General features: G+C 40.0%; 1 protein-coding gene across 40 annotated transcripts in view; it reads right to left on the reverse strand.

Moving 5' to 3' along the window:
• LOC116052148 (neurexin-1a) overlaps window positions 1-15748 on the reverse strand; it is a 269327-nt gene that overhangs the window by 13878 nt on the left and 239701 nt on the right. For 30 of the 40 annotated variants that reach the window (XM_035992628.1, XM_035992630.1, XM_035992629.1 and 27 more), the window contains one exon: window positions 894-981. In XM_035992628.1, the coding sequence (XP_035848521.1) occupies window positions 894-981 (88 nt within the window). The remainder of the gene's footprint in view (window positions 1-893; window positions 982-15748) is intronic. The other 10 variants (XM_035992650.1, XM_035992653.1, XM_031302796.2 and 7 more) reach the window with 1 other exon arrangement.

The raw sequence follows: 15748 nt of genomic DNA on the forward strand, positions 1-15748 counted from the left end.
CAATCAGTAGCAACTAACTGAAGAAAAAGCAATTGATCACATTACAGAAATAATTTTGGGAAATGTGCTTTTTTTATTTGCTACAAGTTACATGAGATGATGGATATCATGTCTGTACAGTAAGTATTATTCTAGAACCAGAAGCCGCTTAGCTTAGCTTAGCATAAAGACTGGAAACAGGGGGAAACAGCTAGCCTGGCACTGATCAAAAGTTCACTAATTTTAAATATTGTAAATTATTATGCAATAAATAATGTTTTAATTAGTGAGCTTCAGAGGTGATTGTGTTGTTGCCTTTGTACAGAGCCAGGCTAGCTGGTTTCCTGTTTCCAGTCTTTATGTTAAGCAAAGCTAACCAACTGCTGGCTGTAGCTTCATATGTAGTGGACAGATATAACAGCGGTGTCTATCTTATCCAAGTCTCAGCAAGAAAGCAAAGAAAGCGTATTTTCCCAAAATGTTGAACTATTGCTTTAAACGATTGTAGTTAAAAGGTTAGCCTAGCTGACCTTCCAAGTTCACATTGTCAATTGTAGCTTGAGGCTATCCAGAGAAATAAATGAAAAAAATGCCTTTCTTGTAAGTTTTACTGCATTCATATTTTACGTTCCTGTACATTGAAATATAGAACCAGAAAAAACAAACTCTGTGGCAGGATGGAAGCTTCCCAGACAGACCTAATGGACAGCCTCCGGCTTGAGGTGTCATGCAGTCGACGGTAGCCAGAAGAAGAGCAGCTCAGCCTCTGAGAAGTGTTCAAGCTCTAACTAAAACTCCAATCTGCTCATTTAAACACTGTGTTAGCCCAGAGTGTCTTGGTGGGGGTGGACTATGACACACAGAGACACACTGACACACCCAGAGAGAAGTAGAATAAAAAAGAGATGACTAACCTAACCCACCTGAGCTCGGCTCACAGGGATCAATGTCCTCATCATCACTCGGACACTCGGCTGATGCCACCAGCAAGTCGTCGGTTGTCTGAAAAGAGAGAGGCAAACAATAGAGTGGTGAGGGCATGAAATACTTAGATGCATCAATGGGGTAAGATGGCCCCCACTCCGAACTACCAGTAGTGGTGCTTCCAGAGGGTTAGGTTAAGAAGAGCGGGGCAGATGAGATGTGAATCCAGACAGCTACACTCTTTGGCTGCTGGATTTATCTGTCAACACTGTCACACGCTGCCTGGCACTGTAGCAGCTGCTACACTGCTTTCAAGGCACTATCCTTACAGAAATGAGATCTGATTATTGAGCAACGGTGAAGGCTAAAGTTCACAGCACAATTGTCAACTTGCATGCTCAGTTTGTGCTGCAGTGTGTGGCTTTGCATAGCCCTTCAAGGGCTTGTTAGGATCCATCACAAAACACCTCTGACATTTAGAGGACAAGCAGCCCTGAGGGCTTAAAAAAGAGATATGAAAACAAAGGGCAGAGCAGCAGAGGTTTCAATCAATATTTCCCTCATTTCTTTCGATGTGATTCAGTATCACTTTTACATAATGAGCATCCAAAATAAAGCAAAATCAGGGCATATGCATAGGAGCTTCATTACTCTCCTGCCACATCTACTCTAACACCAAATCCATTTTAGACTGTTTCCAATACACTTTTTCACTCGCCAAACACAATACCCTCTTGGAAAATAGGAAAGGGCAAACAATAGACCAGAAAAAAGTACAGTGTACTGCAATGTTCTTTTATAGTCGTGCTTCAGGCCATTTGATCAGCTCTGCGTTAAAGGTCATTTCATTTAAGCATGGCAGCCTCTTCAGGGCCGGCTTAGATTTTCGGTTATGGAGCACTGCTAAGCAGAATAACCTGATGCTATATATTTAACCTTGCACCTCTACTTATCCTCTTTGTACTAATATTTTTAAATTCTCAAATGCATGCGTGACAATATTTATTACACTTACATTTTTTTATACTCTGTGTATGACAGTAACACAATTGAAAAATAAAAAGGGGTGAGAAATGCATTAGGCCTAAAAAATGAAGATGGACTTGGGAGTTTTATTCAATTTGTGCCATTATTTCACTGATGGTTGACAGTGCTTCGAAATATATCTGCAAGTTGGATTAGTATTGACTCATCTTAAGGAAATTAAAGGTGATGTCATTTTGCTTAACATCCATTTGGATGCATATAATGCAATTTTATTGTGACTGTAACATCATTTTGACATTCTGAACACGGACCAACATCATCTTTACATAATAGACCTGGAGATGATAGATCAAACCCATTAAGGGAGTTGTGGCGGAGGGCCGTTTTTGGTGCATCTGTGGTGGGTGAGGCCCGGGGAAGCCGTCCAAATGTATATTTAATTTGCTGTGCATGAGGCTGATATACAGTGTCGGCCATCCAGATGGCAAAACCGCCAGATCCTGGAGTGCCACATCCATCACTTCAGCCTTGTGATTTGTTTTTCCTGGCGGGAGATCTTGACACTCTGCACTCACTAGCAGAGGTACGGGAATCAAGGAATCAATACTCCCTCTCTCTTCTTCCCACCTTACCACTCTCATTCTCTCTCTCTCTCTCTCTACCTCTCACATCCTCTCTCTCTCTTTCAAACTTTCCTTCAGATTTATTTGCAGGTGGAGAAGAGGAAGCAGTGTGATGTGGGTGTATAGATGTAGGTTAACTCCCTAAAGAATTACCTGAGTGGAGGTGTATGCCCGTTCATATTTTTATGGTTCTGTCTCCTCATTCAGGTCAGAAAGCTTCAACTCCATTACTACAGTGAAATGCAATTTTGAATATGGTTATTTGTTCATCTCTTTACAAGAGAATCTTTGATTATATAATTGGAAGTGCAGACATCGAATTCAGTACTTTATGGGATTAATGTACAATTTAAAGGATTCATCATTTCTGTTTTGACTGTAAAAACAGGAGAAAATCGTTTATGAAAGGTCCGACCCTTAAAAATCTACATTATATGAACATACTGTAATAACTGTGAGCTTATAAATGTGTAATTCGACTTGATTGAGATTTTCAAATAAGTGACAGGGAACCATGATATATACTTTCATATCAACACCATAAAATAATTTCATTTCACCCTCCAAGGACAAAGGTTGTGAGTAGATATGTGTAAGTGTTGCTAAATTGTGCCTGTAAGCTACCTCTAAGTCCAATCTGTTTTTGATTTTATCAAAATATCAACCCTATGCTATACTTTTAAATGAATCGTGTGCGTGTAGTGGATGTAAGCTTCTGAATCAACGCTAAAATGAATTTACGTGTTACTGGGTGTAAGTCTGCCAGCCAGGATTAGTGTGTAGGTCAACATTTTGATGTGGTCATGACCTGGTTGAAATCCAATAACATTACCAATTCATGGTGTCCTTCTCCAACGCTTGGCTTCTTTTTCACCCGTGGCAATCAGTGTGGGCTATGTGAGGGGCTTACCATGCAATTTAGCTACTGTGATGAAAACTGACAGGTAGCTTGGCTGGGATGTCTGAAAAGGACACTGAAATCTTAGGGAGATCTTTTCTAAAGGAGGAATAACACAGAGTATGCATGTGGTGATTTGGACACCGCTGTGATTTGACTTCAAAATAAAAACAAGGTTTCTTTTTCTGAAGTTTTCCAGAAATACTGTATGCTTATGGCAGGGTTCATTAGCTCAGCAGAGTCAGGTTTACTGATGTGTAGAGCATCATGCCCACAGTAAAGATGCTCCAATAGAAAAGCAAATAAACACAATGTACCTGTAGTTCATTTTATGAAGGTACTTCTAAAATGCTAAAAGCAAAGGCTCGCGGCTTGCAAAGCATCATTAATCTAGCGGTAAAGTGCTGAAGCCATGGTGAACCTGAAGCACAGCTCATTTATCTGGTTCTGCTCAGAGCAGCAGAGAGCATACTACTATGAGATGTACTGAGAAAACCTGGGGAGACAGTTGGGAGTATGAAACACACACTAATGGAAGACAAAGAGATAGTGTAGAGAGAAACCTGTTTTTAGTGTTCATACAAAATGTATGAACATGTTCATACTCTCCAAGTACAGTGTCATTTCAAATCATTTAGGTGTCAGGGGAGTTTAATATACAAAGAAAAGAAAAGAAAAATAAATCTTAGTAGACCTTATAGCGAAGTAAAGCTATCGACTGACCTTGGCTCGTGCACTGATTGAACCATCAAAGGGGATGTGGACCAGGAAATTCCAACCTGACTCAGCCAAAAGCGCCCTGGTGCTTTCTTTAGCACTGTCATGCTGCTTTTCGATCTCTGACGATTGATAATGGTCCTCCTTAATGAGATGTCCAGGCCAAGCCGCGGTCTGCATGCATGCTCGCTAAAGCTTAGTCAGCAGTGTCATTCTGCTGGACACCAGGTTATCTACAACTCTACAAACACTTATCTGCTCCCCACTAATGCTCAACTAGACAGTGTCCATTGCCACTCTCTAATAACTACTGTAAGAAGTAGGTGGCTCTACTATAGTGCACTACATTTCTACACTTCTCCTCAGAAAGCATATTTTCCCCTCTTAATCGTGGCAGGGAGAGGAGGGCAGCTCTTCAGAGAGGATACTGTGTGCTGCTAACCCGGTGCTCGAGAGCAAGAGACACCTTCCTCTGTGATAACCTGTCGGCATGTCTCTACGGAGAGCCGTGGGTTTTCACATTGTTTTCTCTCTGGTCTAATTTGATGAATGCTCTCTGGCACACAACATGTCTCTTTGGAGACGAGCTGAAAGTCAGGAGGACACTGAAGGCATCTGAAGGTTTTATCCGAAGCATGCCTCTGCTGTCCCGGTAACGTATTCCACTGAGGATGCTTGCTGTTTTCTTTTGCCTTTCTGTTCTTTCCATAGTAAGCCCTGTTTTTTCCCCACTATAAGCTAGTTTCGCAAAGCTCTCTTTCTCTTGTTTAATTGCTGATCGGTGACAATAATAACATGGATTATTTTACTCAATGTTCATAATCTGTTGCTCATTAAGATCTGTAAATTCCAAGGCTGTTATCAGACAGTAAAGTTCGGGTTGATTGAAATATCAAAGAGAAAATGTCTCCATGTTATCATAACACATAAAATGTCTTCATGTCTGCTAAACTGCATGCAAACCTGCAGATTTTTAAAAAAACTTCTGATCTTTGTCCTACTACGTCTGATCCTTCATTTCCACGACCCATATGCTCACACTTCACTCAATCCATTAAAAGTAAGCTTCCTACCGAATAACCGTTCCACACGTGCTGTCAAGGAAGACGACAAGGAAGAAATCATTGATAGAGGTGGACTGCACAAAAGTCTCTCCAACAGAGAATATTTGTCTGAATATTGTAAAAACACCGTTTTTTTTTGTTTTGTTTTTTACAAGTAGAATGTTATATTATCTTTAATAATCGTTTATTCTAATCTCACTTTACATGCCAACAGACAGGTTTTAGAACCATAATGTGCAAAAATGTGATTTCAGGATGTTTAGAAGACCTAAGCATAATGTGTCTCACTTACAGATGGAGTGTGTTCACTGAAATATCAAGGACAATAATTAAATATGTTATATTTGATCAAGGGTATTTCTCCACCAATAATGATGCTCAGAATAGTTATAGAAAACATTTAGTATGTTTGTGTATTTTGTACTTTTCTGAAAGGAAAAGAAATAGATATTGCATCCTTTTCTACTTATTGTTTTATTTAGTTCAATGTTAAAAAATCACTAACAGCCACAAGGTTGTTCAAACTGTACTTCGTATTGTCCTCATGTTTCTTTTATTTCCATTATCTCATGATAATCTCGGATAAATCATATCAAGGACTCCGCCAATGCTATAGCTAAAACATTTTTTTTTTTTTTATATCTTGTCTGTAATTGGCACCAGCCATTGAAGCCAAAGCTCCAAATGCCTCTGTAAAATCAGAGCAATCCGTATTCTGTTCCTGCTCAAAACCCTGTGCCATTATTTCTCATGCTGGCACTGATTTACAACAATAGTGGCCTGCTAGTGTCCAGGTCTGACCAGAGTTTTAGTCTGCACAGACTAATTGGGAGGAGTTTGTTGTCCTAAGCTTCACTCCTGCAGCAACACATCATTAGTGTGCCAGTGAGAGAGAGAGAGAGAGGGAGAAGGAGCGAGTGAGGCGATGGGACGGCAGATAGAAACGGCTCATGGTTAGAGACGGGATGAATTTACCCATGGCAGCTATCACACTGCAGCAGCAGGTCTTATCAGAACGCCTGATGACACCCAAGTATCTAACTTAGAACCCTGGAACTAGGTCGATGTTGATGAATAATTTAGTCCCAGATGCTCAATAGATTCCAACTGAATAATGAAGGTGTGTGGGCCTCTATGACTGGGAGTTCAGCTCAGTGTGCCTGGCCTTCGCCCACACGCTTCCTACTGCTGGTCTGCCAAGCTGTCAACATCATGGACTCACACAGACACAGACTTAAGCAAGGATGGACGACAATGGAATGACATTATCGCTATCACAGCTACAGTGATGGATTTATATATATATATATATATATATATATATATAACATGCTTATCATGCTCAAAACGTATAATATCCAAGACATCTTGATTCTCTGAGCTTTTTAACAATTAAAGAAAAGCTCTGATGTGAGGCTTCATGGTGGCACAACAGATTGCCACTGCGACTCAGTAGAGTAAGTGCTGAACAATAGGGAACAAGCAGCCGGGTAAAAATGGAGATATTCTGCGGAAGAGGATTTACATCAGATTCTGCGATTCTCAGCAAATGGATCAACAAAGATTCAAAACAGGCACTGCCAAAAAACATCAGTCAATAAACAAACCAAAAATATATTCCAAAGAGCATCTAACACCAAGTGCTTCGTTAATTTTCCGGGAAATGTATTGTTGAGATGTTACTAAAATATTGTCAACTAAGTGTTTCACTGAGCAAGGCGTGTTACTGTCATCTGTATAGCTGCACTATCTGTTCTCATACAAAATATAATCAATAATAGCAAAATCTTGTATCAGAAAGAAAAATTAAAAAATATATAACTAAAAAGATAACATTTGGAGAAATAATAGGCATGGTGGAGATAAATCGCTTTAAAAAAAAAAAAACGTGTAGAAATTGCTTGTTAGTATAAGCCTATTTTAAAGCACTGCATTGACATAATTATATGATAAACAAAACAGTTCTCACAACACCAATCCTGACTTTTAGGACTCCAACAACTTTGATGTTAAGGAACAAAGTGAATGATTAAAAAGGATCAAAGCTGTCAGTAATTACCTGAGCCATATGAGCATGCCACTGAGTGCATTCTGTAGGTAGTGATTCTTCAGAGCACCTGAGAATTCATGGAAAAAGATGCTGGCATTTCTCAAAGGCAATTAAGTCAGAGTAATTGGTATCTTTATCTTTCTCCTTTGACTGGCTGTGTATGCAATAGAGTAAAACTGGCCGTGGTGGACAGCTGTTTTCACTTGCTAAGTTATGAGACACCATCCCTTTTGGGAGAAAGCTTTTGCTTTATTTAAAATGAAGCAGCTGTTGCTGCAACTGGACCTCAGGCAGAGTATCAAAGTGTCATTAAAAAAAGAATGGTCGGAGGCTCTGCATCTTCTCCCCTGATACCCACATGTTCCTGTCTTGCCATACATCTTCCTCGAGGCTTAAGTCACTGCACCCCAGACAGTCTAACAAGGTGCTGGGAGGCAGCTTCACACACCTGGTACACCCACAGGACGCAGTGTGGAATCATACAAGCATAGTTTCACACAGAAACACAGACATGCCCAAGACAACTGGTAATGACATTCAATTTCTGTTACACGTGAACAGTCTGGTGGATTTAATCTGTCCAAAAACAGTTGTTTGTTAATGCGTATGTCTGCAGAAGAGCATTGGATTTCATTATTACTGGGGCGTGTAAAGGTTGTTGCTAATGTGAAAGGGGTGTTAATGTATTTCTCATTGTGGGAGTAAAGTCAAAGGAATGAATACATTTAAACCAGCATATTTTGTGTCTAACAATTAAAGAAAAACGATACGGCTTGGGAATGAGTCGGCAATTGCTAGCTTGGTGCACAGGCCCAAAAAAAGCTACTGCTATGTAAAATGAAAGGCTGCATTTGAGAGATCGATACAAAAGGGACAGGTAGGGGCTAATGTAGGAGTGTACAAGTGTACTGTACAAGAAGTTATGGATGTTAAGTAAATACAGAGCTGCTTCAAAATGTACACATGCCTGTGCCCTCATTAAACACGGTCTATCTCGGGGGACCTGAAAACACTGCTGTGTGAGGACTCCTTTTAATGTGGCTGCTTCAAGGCACTGCTGCGGCACTTTGTAGATGTTTCTCAAGTCCCCCTCAGGACCCCGCTCAACTTATTTTCCAGGAACAGTCATCCACATGGCCTTAATAAAAATTCAACATTTAATGTGGTGTTTGAAATGGCTCAGGCACCAGGGTAACTGGGAAAGTTGTCTGGCTGCGTGGGAGGAAACAGTCCATTTCCCAGTCAGTGCCTGCGTAACACTATCACTATGTCAGTCACTGACTTTGAGTGAACCATGTGTGACTGGTGCCCAATTAATCTCCTCATACAACTCGAGACATTCTGTGCGACGGATGACAAACAGTTATTTAGATTTCTAATTAAGCATGGTGCTTATAATTTATTACTGGGGACATATCAATAATGTGCACACAATATGGGCGAGTGCCTGTAGTCACCTCACAGTGCAGAAAGAGTGCACATCGAGCGGCTGCCATGTAGGACACAGCTTCAAGAAGATTACACAGGAGAAGGCTGGATGCCTTCTGTTAGCTACATGCTCTAAATGATAAAATCTTAATATGAAATTCATAACACTATCTGCCTCCATCTACCTCCTACGCTCCCCCCCCCCCCTTGTTCTTTCATTTCTTCTCTCTCTTGCCTATGCATAAATACTGCTCCATAGAAGTATATTACATGGTCGGCTTTGTCCCTCCCCCTTATCCCTGCTTTCACACTTCTTAGATAAATGAAATCTTTCCCCTCTGGATGCCCTGATATTTTCGTTATCTGAAATCGAATCTGGAGCTCTGTGCGCTGTGTCTGTAGCTCGCCTTGGTAGTAATCTGGCCTGAGAGCAGAGAACTGCCCTGGAGGAATATCATACACTAAGGATAAGCTGGGGAGTGAGGGAGGAATAACAAATACCAGACAATGGCTTGTAATCATGGCGCTTTCTATCTAAATGCTAACTTACAAACACTTGTCATTTTGGGGAAATTGTTAGGTTCAATCCAAAATAACTATGTAATTATTCATCTTCTTGTTCCTTTCGCTCAAAATCTATAAATAGATGACAAATATAAGCATGTGTCTGTGTGTGTTTTGAGAAAGAGAAAGCAGGAGAGGAAGAGATATGCAGCCTGGCCACAAATCACTGTCTTCCTGACTTTACCTGCGTCTTGACATGCAGTCCCAGTCCCTCATCAAGTGACAGGAACAAATTTGTCATCCTAATATAGATGCCATCACTGCTGAGATGAATGTGAGCGGGCCTAATTCCCGTGTGTAACGTTTGCAAAAACATGACATGAGGAAAGAGGAAGAGAAGCTTTGCCCTACAACAGCAGACCAGGTCGCCTGTAGCTCCCACAGAGCGCCATCATAATCAGATTCCTGTCCTCCAGGTCTAGATGTGTCATTCACAAAGGGCCAAGTGCTATAAACAAATGAGCAATGCTCTTGTTCAGTAGAGTTGAAACAATAGACACAGTAATAAAATTCAGGGTAGAAATAAATTGTAAAAAAATCTTAATAATAGAAAGCCTAAATTGGCAGCATTTATGGAGTCTCCCAAGGAAAATAGATTTTTATATCACTAATCCATCCCTGTGGCAGTGTTGTAATACCAGACTATTACATTTTGTACTGCAACTTCTGTGAATTATTTATAGATACTGTTTTTGTTTAATTTCTTTTTTTCTTTAAAATTTTGATTCAGCTTTGGATTTGCAAAAAGATGCTTTAATGGAATACATCGCTGTTTTGTGATAATATGCTTATTTGCTTTCCTGCCAAGAGTTAGAGGACAACATTTATACCACTTTTATGTCTGTATGCTAATTATGAAGCTACAGTCAGCAGCCACATTAGCTTAGCTTAGCACAAAGACTGGAAACAGGGGGACACAGCTAGCCTAGTTATGTAGATAACAAAATCTACCTACCTGCACTTCTAAAGCTCACTACTAAACACGTTGTAAACACAGTCGCTTCTTGGAGTCTCTACTGGTTGTCTGGCAACCCTAGAATCTCCTGTAAAACCACGTCCTTTTTACACTTTGTTTTTTGTACGGATTAAACAAACAAGTAAACTTGGTAATTATTGAGCTTAGATGTGCTGTTAGGCAGACTTTGAAAAGAGCCAGGCTAGCTGTTTCCCCATGTTTCCAGTCTTTGTGCTAAGATATGCTAACTGGCCGCTGGCTGTAGCTTCATATTTACTGTACAGATGTAAGTACATTGAACATCTCATTCTTGGCAAGAAAGGGAATGTTTCCCAAAATGTCCAATTATTCATTTTAATAAATGTAGAGTCAAATCATAAGCACTTGTTGGTTTGATTGAGTTATATTCCTTTCCCAAGGCCATTTCTCCATTACTCTCTTTCTCTTGTCCACTTGCCTAACAAACTAACAGGCTTCATTTGCTGGCATGCAGAGCTGTATCTCCTGGAATTTCCTAATTGAATCTATGTGGTAATGACGTTACTTTATATTATTCTACCTTCCATCTCTTAACTCGCCTTTATACTAGATGTTCAACATCAGGTCAAGATGGCTTCTCCCCGAAAAGAACCAGCCATCTTGATATGTGTAGATTATGATTTTAATCTAAAGCTGTAAACTCAATTGGTACTAGTATGAAAGTCTAAATACAGAAAATAAGATAGATGAACATACAGTAGATTTACACTCCTCAAGTCAAGGTCTTTTAGTTTACTAATGTTCTTTGCAAACAAATATCTACAACTGAATGAATATATTAAATAAAGGAGCTTATAAATGCATAAGTCAGTTTGTGGCTGACACTTTCTACCAGCTTTTGAAAAATATAATTTGTTTTAAAAAATGGAGAGAGCTCAGCACAGCTCAATGAGCAGTTGGCAGAGCTCATGTTCATGAATGTGATGTATAAACCTGCTGATCGCGGAATCTTGCAGGTGGGAGCAATGCACTGTAGGACAAATTGTACATTATGTTCAACAGTTGGCCCAGGACTATTTTGTGTTTCTACAAAACATAACAGCAATTGTCCTGAGAGATAACAACATGGTCTATAAAACATGCTGTAAAGCTGTCAGTGTCAGTATCTCCTCCACGAACAATCCAACACTTTGCAAACAACAGAGATGACATTCACACTGCGTAGGTTTCATTTTTGTAATCCAAACAGACTTAGTGGGGCAATCTGTATTGCTCTGTAATGGTGCCAGCAGTGTAAACCTGCAAAAACAAAAAATGCTTCTTTGTTGACGATCTTAATAATAACATCAGTATGTTTGATGTACTTGGCTCTAACAATTTTAGAAAATGTTTAAAACAAGCATACAGAAAATAAGGCACCAAAGGAAGACAAGGCATCCTAGGGCATCAGCTGGCTAATGTTCAGATCATGTACCCGCTGCAGACAAGCTGTCAACTCTCTGCTGTCAACTATCAAAAAATGCAAACATTCATCAAATTATGTGAACGCACGTCAATGCACACTGGCATGCATGTGTTCACCCCTGCCAAGGTGGACTGGATCAGCGAGTCACATGGACACATGGAAAGGCAGCTTCCATAATGGCCCCAGGTGAGGCTGAGATGATGGATATGGTCTGTCGCTGGGAGTGAACGCCCCGGGCCTGGGGCCACTGCTGGTCGACAGCGTTACCTCCTTTGCCATCTGTCAGCACTGGGTGGGCACAAACCCATGACCGGGGCCTGGGGCAAACACACATCAGCATCACCTTCAACAACACACACCTCACTTTAGGGGCAAAGTGAGCAGGTCAGCACACAACACACAAGTACAGATCTGCCCATCTACATTCTGTATCCTACAATTCAACCCATTTCTGCTCTGAGCAAATGATTGTTACACATGCAGCCATTGAATTATCCACTCTGGTTTTTTAGTTTCTTCAGTTTGGATAGGTGGTGACACCAGGCCTTTTCATAAAGGAATATATGACAATAAATAGTAATAAAACCAGAAAAATCAATAGTACACCTGTCAGTGAAGCGAGCCATTTGATAGCCATCGCTCTGTTTTTCCTCTCAAGCTTCAGTGTCTCAGGAGCATGATAGTCAATCCCATACATCTGCATTGCAGGGGAAATCTTATCCCGAGGATGTTTTCTTTCTGTGAATAATTGAAGGCCCCACAACCTTACAGGGCACTGACACTCAGGCCAAACACTGCAGTATGTCTCTAAGTCCATGAGGCAGTTAGGTTTACTATTATGAATGAAATAAGATTCATCCAACATGACTGATTACTTTGGGCCTTTTCAAAACCATGATTTCACTTTTTTCATGACAGTTTAATTCCAATAGGATGTAGGTCCATGTGGGTCATTCCCATATCTGTTGGGGATGATCTGGGCAGACTCTGCATTTCATTTAACCATCATCTGAGTTCAGTGGTGGCCAAATTGCATGCCATTTACCAAATTGCATGCCTGGTATCTTTCCTCTGTCTCCACGACCTTCCAATGAAAACAAAACGCAATAAAAATCCATCTTAAAAAACAACTACCAATCATGAAATTCAGCAGTGTGAGCGGTGAGTCACGATCACATGGCTGACACCAGCACAAACACAGATGGGTATGATGGCTACACAATGAACAAAGTAATCTTATGCTTTTAAAATATTGTGATGTTTCCAGTAGTGAGCCATTTTTCCCGGTAAGTAGTGGGGCAGTGCGACTGATCACTAAGTCGCTATAGAGCTATTTCGCCACCTCTGTGTCTTCTCAATTAACTTAACGATACTGACATTTGAAAGTAATCAAATGTTAAAAGAAAATATGCATTTACGCCACTTTTTCCATCGTTGTCTGTCTCACAACTGAACAGCACTCCCCTATATTGGAAACTTACTTTGTAAAACTCAGTGGAACACAAGGCATAACTTCAAACCTAGACTAAACTGCTTCTTGTTTGGGGTATAAAAAGCTCCAGGTTACGGCTCATTAATGTCCTGCCAGTCTGATCATACGTGAACTCAAACAAGAAAATTGTTACGCAGAAAAAAATAGCTTTTCATAGCTGTCTACTGTACATCTTTATGAGTTTTTGTTTTGAATTATGATTTTAGATATTTGGTTTTCATTGAGAGTTGCTCAACATTAAATCTATCCTTAAGATCAGATGTGCAATGTCAAAATGTAACAGTAGATCTCATGCACCTAAAACTAAAGACCAAATAATCCTTAAACTCATATCCAAGTATCATATCATGTAGCACAATTAAAGAACCTGCACTGCATGTGTGCAGTTGGGTGAGGAGTGCTTAATACTCAAGGTAAGTCTCAGATTTTAGTATTGATGCTTGCAGGATTAGTATTAAATCTAGGCTGTGCAGACTTATTGCAGCCTGAGCTTGTAAAACAATAATCCCTACCATTACTAGGACAATCACAATGCCTAAAGGTAGTACCAGACACAATAAAGAGAAATAGTACATGGATAATTATAAAAGAAGTGAATCTGCAGACTGAGCTGTTATTGGATACTAAGTTGCAGAAGATTTTTCACCACATTACTGTGACACTAAGTTTATTACAGTGTCTTTGTAAGAGCCAGCGAGGGAGGTGACGAGGTACCCACACACTGCACTGAAGGTGTAGCAGTGCAGCATGTCAAATCTTCGATTATCCCTGTGAATTAAAGAGAGGCCAGGCTTCTGCCCCTCGTCTCAGGGACCAAGACAAACAGAGTCACTACAAGCCAGTTCAGCCAGAACTGAACCACGTGCTGTGAGTGCAAATGAAATGGCCCACCCAATGTGTTTTGAATGTCCCACACTTCCCCCCGAACGACCATTACACCCAACTCACCTAGGGTTAATTTACAAATAGTGGGGCCAATTGGCTATGTGGTTGCAATGATGTGACATAGTGGCCATTCATTCTCCCTATTCATTCTCCCCAGGGACAGGCTAAAATCTGCATATCTTGAATTTCCACCAGCAACAAACTATAAAACAGAAATTGCACTCTGCAAAAAAGGTTATGAAAGAAACATGGCAAGGAAGAAATGCCAGATAAGACCAAATATTAGTTGTGTTTAAGAAATACCATATTGGCTGGAATAGAAAGAAAGAGAAGAAAATGCTTCTAATATGTTTGAAAAAGTGGCATGTTAGCATGCTGATGTTAGCAATCATGTCAAAGCACCGCTGTGCCTACATACAATCTCACAGAGCTGTTAGAATGGCTGTAGTCGCGTTTTATTGTTATATTAAAACCAAAAAAAGGTGACATTAACGTTTTCAAAAGGGAAAAAAATAAGAAATAAATAACTATTAAAAAGAAAATAATGAAAAAAACAATGGAGGAATACAATGGCTCAAAAATGACTAGGAAACCATTGCTCTAGTGTGTCTGCTACATTTAGTCAAGTGTCAAGTCAAAGAGTAGTTACTAATTATATTATAAAACAGAACCAAAAATGAATGTTGAGTGTTATTATTAAAGGTAGATTATAGCTATAAAAACTGACTTTAAAAAAAACTAGTTTGATGCTAAATAGAATATTAGCAAAGCACACATCACATTTTGTGTTCTACATACTGATACAAAAACACAGCCAAGGTTCTGTTACATTACAGAAATACCGCATTCTGTAAGATCTTATCATATGACATTTTTCTCTTGGAGGTTTCTGTCTTTGTGCCTCTCCATGATGCTTGAGCCAATACCAACTTTAGAGGATGTACCTGCTGACAGCACTGCTGGTGGATAGCAGTCTCACACTATGACCGGTTGTGAGATTTATATACTGTATGTGTGCTGGCCAGGGTTGATAATACAGAGCAATGCAGGTAAAGGTCCATCACTGTCAAGCGCTCTCAATGTCTCTTCTAGATAGCAGGCTTTCGTCTTTTCTTTCTTTTTTGCTGGGAAGGTAAAAGCTACATTGTATCTCTTATCCTTGAGTGGTTTTGATTAAGCATCATCTAGTGTTAAATGCTATCTTTCTGCAGTTTGACATTTTCCGTCATTTTGTCCACCAGCCCTTCAAAAACCTAAAATGATGCGTCACATTTTTGTGTTTGTTAACAGAACCATCTAAAAGGCCATCATTGGAAACTGTTTGGAAAAGGGTAGGCAGTTAAAAAAAAACCTGGCAGGTGATTGGATGAACCATTGGTCTATCAAACTCTTGCCCGTCGGGAGAACTGCGAAAACATCTTTTCAATCAGGAAAAACCTTCAGTGCCGTTCTTTGCTCTTCTTTCAATAAATAAATACTCTCTAGGTGCGATATAACTGATGCTACTGCAGCATCTACGCAAACCCCTTCAGGACCCATCATTGCCTTTTGAACACATACCTAAACCACACCACACCCGTAGCTCCTCGCTGGTCAAGGATTGGTGATCCCACAATTCTCTCACAAGAATCCAGCTGCCGTGTAAGGTAATCAACATGCTGCAATACATAACATGTTGTTGTATCGGATCTGGCTTCCATATATTTAGTATTTAATGCAGACATTACAATGATACCCA

The sequence above is a fragment of the Sander lucioperca genome, chromosome 15 (assembly GCF_008315115.2).
Source record: "Sander lucioperca isolate FBNREF2018 chromosome 15, SLUC_FBN_1.2, whole genome shotgun sequence".
In the NCBI taxonomy this organism is placed as follows: domain Eukaryota; kingdom Metazoa; phylum Chordata; class Actinopteri; order Perciformes; family Percidae; genus Sander; species Sander lucioperca.